Source organism: Xenopus laevis, chromosome 8L (genome assembly GCF_017654675.1).
Source record: "Xenopus laevis strain J_2021 chromosome 8L, Xenopus_laevis_v10.1, whole genome shotgun sequence".
NCBI lineage: Eukaryota > Metazoa > Chordata > Amphibia > Anura > Pipidae > Xenopus > Xenopus laevis.
Genome location: NC_054385.1, coordinates 62,839,543 through 62,845,847, shown reverse-complemented (window position 1 = coordinate 62,845,847; position 6,305 = coordinate 62,839,543). Strand labels below are relative to the sequence as shown.

General features: G+C 42.1%; 1 protein-coding gene across 3 annotated transcripts in view; it reads left to right on the top strand.

The window, feature by feature from the left end:
• Window positions 1-1,151: 1,151 nt before the first annotated feature.
• Window positions 1,152-6,305, top strand: part of mark4.L (MAP/microtubule affinity-regulating kinase 4 L homeolog) — a 33,507-nt gene continuing 28,353 nt past the window's right edge. Inside the window, exon 1 of one of the 3 annotated variants that reach the window (XM_018230065.2) lies at window positions 1,152-1,641. In XM_018230065.2, the coding sequence (XP_018085554.1) occupies window positions 1,600-1,641 (42 nt within the window). In that variant the 5' untranslated portion in view covers window positions 1,152-1,599. Of the gene's footprint in view, window positions 1,642-1,699; window positions 2,000-6,305 lie in introns of those variants that run through there. The other 2 variants (XM_041572818.1, XM_018230064.2) reach the window with 2 other exon arrangements.

Genomic DNA, 6,305 nt, shown 5'->3' with positions numbered 1-6,305 from the left:
TAATTTCCGCTAGTGTAGAGAGTGCTATTGCGCTCAATGCACAAGTGATGCTGCCCCTCTTTGACCCGCTTCAATGCTGCTTTTTAAGCGCGGAGTGGGAAAGGGGGGGTGGCATCTCGGCTGCTGCTGCCTCAGGCGGCAGCAGCCCCAAAATCACCCCTGAGGATATATTATTGTACTAACAATACAATTCACAGATTGACAAAAAGCAGAATTATTTTACACAACATTGTCTACATTTTCAGCTGTACTCAAATACCCAACATAGCTAGAGGGCCCACAAAACAGCACAAATACATGTATATTTATATAGTTCCACCCAAGGGCTCTTGCTGAGCTACAACTCCCAGAATTCCAGGTGAAAACAAGCAGGACCTCTATATGCACAGAATTCGAAATAAAAATCACATTATACTGCATTCAGCCCAATTGTACTGAACTATTCCAGCTAGACACACATTACAGATGAAATTTAGTTTTGAAATAACACATCATTTTTTTTTTTTTGGTTAAAATAATTTGACCGGAAGCAGAGATGTATTGGGATAATGTAGATGCAGGACTGTCAAACAGCGCGAGGACTGAGCCAGAACATATGGAACTTTAGGGGAAGTGATATACACACAGACACAATAAAACTTACTGTACCTTCTCCTCACAGAATAAATACAGAGGAGTCCGGAATTTGGTGGGTTTCCCTGGTGCAGCAGCTGCAGGAGCCATACCCACCCCCCACTGAACTATAATACACACACAAGCAGTCTCACACAAGCAGTCTTTCTCTCTCACACACACTAGCAGATGAAGCCTTTCTCCCAAACTAAAGCAGAGACATGTTTGATGCAGTCTCACACACAGCATCATATAACCAGGCTGATATTCAGAAAAGATTTAATATAACATGTATCACACAGGAGCCTGGCAGAGACCTGCAGTGTTATCTGGAGAGACACAGAATCAGCACTAATGGAGATCTTAAACATTATTATGGGGACCTGGGGCATATTCAATTGCCCTGTTTGAGGTGAAAATTCCACAAGGGGGGGGGGAGTGCCCCCACTCTCAACGCCTATGCTGTTCGCCTCCCATTCATTGAATTTTCTGTGTGCTCCTGTCTCTTTAAGGGGTTGGTGTAGGGGGAGGGGAGTCTGTCTGAGAGCAGAGCCCATCCCAATGAGACAGCCTGGAAAAGGCGAGAGATAACGAGACAGCTAGTGAACGAGGTTAAAGAGACGTCAAGCAATATCCTCAGCCAGGGGCTGAGCTCTAGAAGTATCCTGGGGCGGCAGCTGGCTACATACAGTCACAGATACAGAGGAAGGGAGAACCATTGAATAAAGAGAGAAGGGAAGCTGAGAGACGGCTCGAGAAGAAGAGACATCCATGGGGGTGGAAAAGGTGCCGGTGGGGAAATGATGGCGAGACATGAGAGGTGTGGGAGAGCCTCCTGCTGAGAGGGAAAGAGAGAAGGAGCCAGAATCACTACACAGGAATGCTGTTCGGGAACCATAAGGGCCCTCTAGGAAATACCATGATGTCTAGTTAAGGTGCCCCCTACACACCCAGAGGCGGGTTACAGCTGTCTCTCCTCGCCTAAAGATGTCTCGTGTTACTGCTGCCAACGAGAGGATAAATGACACGGTGAGCTCTCTTGTCCCGGGGTGGCCTGAAATGGCTCACTTGCTCCCTACACTTGCAGAGATGCCCGTCATGTTGCCCTCCAGCTGTTGTTGCACCATAATCCCCCCAACATATCCGGTCTTTGAGGCTACTGGGATTTGCAGTTCATTCAGGAACAGCTGGAGGGCAGAAACTGGAGGACGGATGATACACTAGCACTGATAGGACTAGACTGGGCTTCATTTACATTGGGTCCAGGTGGGGGCAAGGGGGGCAACCCTGGAGTTCTCCCCTCAAACAGGGCAAGAGCAAGGTCCCCATAATGACGTTTGAGATCTCTGTTAGTGCTGATTCTGTATCTCTCCAGATAGCATTGCAGGTATCTATGCCAGGATGTTGCCTGATGGTTGTTACATTGTATCTTCTCTAGCCCAAGTCTGGCTACATAATATTTTGTGTGTTTGGTAAAGATACCTGTGGCTGCTGCACCCACCAGAGAACCCACCAAATCCCATTCTGACACCTCTATGTATTCTTTTAGGATAAGTATGTTTAATGGTTTGTATAGTACTTGCCATTAAGTTTCTTCTGACTGTCTCCCCATTTATTGGCCACAGTGCTTCTAAATTATCCCAAAACACACATATATAACAGTGCCTGGTGACTTTTTGCCTTCATATTAGTTCCAGAATAGCCACATATGTGACAGTTTTGCTTCTGGTCAAATGTTTTTAATATTAGATTTATATCAGCTGCTGACATTTTAAATAACGAAATTGTGTTATTTTCAAAAGCTTATCTTGCTGTTGGGCTGTTGAGTGTTGTAGTTGAACAACAGCCTGAGCGATGCAGGTGAGACGATTCAGCTCAGAATGTAATGGCTGATCTGGGCCTTATGTCTGTAATGTGTACCTAGGTGAAACAGTTTGGCCCAGTGGGGTTGAATGCAATGCAATGCAATGTAATGTGATTTATTCTGATTTTTGCGAATGTAGAAGTCCTCCTTCTTCCTCCTGGGATTCTAGAAGTAGCTCAGCAAAAGCCAGAGGAGAAGAATTATATACTGATATTTGAGTGTCCCCTAGCTACTGTATGCTTGGCACCTGCATGGGTCTTGTGCCTAACCCATACCCACTTACCAGTGCTCATTTCCCCATCAAATTAAACCCACCCTGCCCCTAATGAATGTGTCACAAAAAACTGGAAGTGACGTCACATAGTGTTTTCTAGTAAGAGTTAAGCAGATTTTACTTTTCGTTTCTCCCAAATGGCTACCTACAATTCACCCACCTGCATCTAATGGGTGCCTATGGACATGTAGGATATTGTAACTGCTTTGTAGGTATACGCGGGTACTCAAACCAATGCAGAACTCTAATTGTAAGTACAGATTATATATGTTCCAAGTTAAAAGCTTACCATGATGTACTATACCTTCAAATGGATGATGCAGTCTATTCGCTTTGCTGTCACTGTCCCAGCAGCCCCGGCAGGTCTGGGGTGCAATTGTGAAGAGTGAGTGAGGAGGCAGGTAAGGGTGACTAGCAGTGGTGAGCACTGTGTCAGGCCAGGTAGCCTTATCTTGCAGGCCTGGACTGGCAATCTGTGGGTTCTGGCAAATGCCCGAGGGGCAGCTGTAATTCGCCATAGACAGTCACTATTTATTGTGCTGGTGGGGGCTGTTTGGGCCTCTGTGTACCTGAAATTCCATGGTGTATTTTGATTCCCAGACCAAACCTGTTGCCTTGGGAAGTGTTACTACTTAGCCCGGCTGTGGGCTCTTAATAATTAGAATGTGGCCACCAAATTTTAATTGTGGCCTCTCTTTTAGTTAATTAATGTAAATGATATTGGTATTCTATGGGGTGCCGTTTGTCCCAAATACATTCTGTATACAAAACTATCCCTAATACACAGAATGAATGTCTCTCATGTTATATAAGTATTTGTGACCATACACAGAGAAAAAAATATACAAAAGACTTATTTCTATTAAAGAATGAAAACAAAATCTGGTTAGTGCACAAAAGGATGTTATTATATCACAAACTCTATTCTGTACAGTTAACAAGCAATCTGTCTCACAAAGGTATAACCTCCATGTAACGGACACACTTATGTGCAGAGTTACTTACAGAATGAATTATGTAAAAACAAAGTTGGACATAATATATAATAGTGTAACTAATTAGTGCTTGTCAAGCTAGATTTGACTGACAAAATAGATATTTGTGACAGAAAGCAAGATTTTATAGTACAGGATTCATTCTTTCCACAAAATTACAGTTTTGTTTAACAAAACAGATAAAATAACCATTCTGTGAAGCAACACTGTCAGTCACATTCCTGAACCAATAAGAACAAAGCTTATAGCCATATACAAACAAGATGAGAAGTGGCCAACTCTGCTCCACATGGCTAAGGCAAAGCATCTGACCTGCTATAGAGGGCGCCCTCTAATGTCCCCTGTGCTGCATAGTAATAAACATGAACAAACATTTCCTAAAAGAGCTGCTGTTAAACACTACAGGTTCATAAATGGAAGTTTTTACAAATGGTTGAGAAATATAATGCTGCACTTACAATGATTGTAGAGAAAGAAAAGTATGCAAAACTTATATAAATATGATAATTTTAGGTGATATGGCTATTCTTATTGTAGTAACCTGCTTGTGTGGCCATTTTGGTTAAGGGCATTCCTGCTGTTTTGCCATTATCTTATTACTCACTCCTGTTCCTCTTGCTTCGGGTCTTTTCGACTCTAAGCTGAGAGTAATTATGGGACAGGCCACACCCACCTGCGATGTTGTATTAAATGTACCAGAAGTTACTGTGCTTGTCTGGCTGCTTTGCCTGACTCTCAGAGTCAGTTATAAGTTTTATATATAATAATTAGACTCCAATGTCTCCTCCTAGCTGTAATCTTGAACCAATTAGCTTTTAGTAGTCTCTTAATAATGTGCTTAGCTATAGTTCAACTACTACATAATAGCTTTACCGCCTTTAGCCAGAAACTTGGGACTGATCATGTGCACACACATTGTGTTTAGTATGATGTGTAGGTTATATGAGCAGCCACTCCTGAGTACTGTGTGTAAACAAAAGGCTTTAGGACTTCAACTTCACCTCCTTTCGTGAATTTGGGTCTTTTCGCTGCTTCGGGACTTCAGTTTCGTCTTTTCGGCACTTCCGCATTCTGTAATATGCGAAATGGCCACATGGCTCGGGCACTCGTAAAGGGGACCCGGCTCTTTGAAAAATGCAGCACTTCTGGGCCCCCCTTCAGGCCTGGAACACTTGTCCCCCCTGCTGGCGACCCTGGACATGCATGTGACATGGCCACAGTTGTGCTCTCTGCTCTAGTGTTGTGCCCCCCTCCACTCACTCTGATGTGAAACGGTTAAGCACTGTGCAGCTTGTTGCTTCTATATAAATAGATTATGAACCCCTAAAATTGCCCCTGCCTAAATGACCCCCTTTTGTTTACACGCAGTACTCAGGAGTGGCTGCTCATATAACCTACACATCATACTATAGAGAATGCGTGGTCATACCTCCCAACATTTTGGAAGTAAAAAGAGGGACAAAAAATTTGTAGTCATGTAGAGCGGCAAATTTTTTTTGACCACACCCATTTTTGTGGCCACACCCCTTAATTACCATGTTCATTTTACAAAATTTGACAGGTTATAAAAGTTTGAAAATATTTCTCCTTATCTAAACTGTTAAAATTACTTATTTTCTTATCTCAAAATTGTTACAAAGTATCTTAGTTGCACCTGTTAGCTGTACTGGCCTCTCTGCCAAAAGCCAATTAAGTTAGAATTTTTTTTTTTTCTGGCTGTTCAGTGCAGAGAAAAGAGGGACTTTCCAGTACAAATGAGGGACCTCAGGTTGAGCTGTCAAAAGAGGGACTGACCCTCTGAAAAAGGGACAGTTGGGAGGTATGTGTGCACATGATCAGTCCAAAGTCTCTGGCTAAAGCTATTATGTAGTAGTTGAACCATACCTCGCAACATTTTGGAAATAAAAAGAGAGACAAAAAATTATTTTGCATGTAGTGCAGCAATTTTTTGACCACACCCATTTTGTGGCCACACCCCCTAATTACCATGTTCATTTTACAAAGTTTGGCATGTTATAAAAATGTGAAAATATTTCTCCTTATCTAAACTGTTAAAATTATGTATTTTCTTATCTCAAAATTGTTATAAAGCATCTTAGTCTCTGGCTAAAGCTATTATGTAGTAGTTGAACTATAGCTAAGCACATTACTAAGAGACTACTAAAAGCTAATTGGTGCAAGATTACAGCTAGGAGGAGACATTGGAGTCTAACTATCATATATAAAACTTATAACTGACTCTGAGAGTCAGGCAAAGCAGCCAGACAAGCACAGTAACTTTTGGTACATTTAATACAACATCGCAGGTGGGTGTGGCCTGTCCCATTATTACTCTCAGCTTAGACAGGAAGAGGAACAGGAGTGAGTCATAAGATAATGGCAAAACAGCAGGAATGCCCTTAACCAAAATGGCCACACAAGCACTAGGTTACTACAGAAGAATAGCCATATCACCTAAAATGATCATATTTATATAAGTTTTGCATACTTTTCTTTCTCTACAATCATTATAAGTGCAGCATTATATTTCTCAGCCATTTGTAAAAACTTCCATTTATGA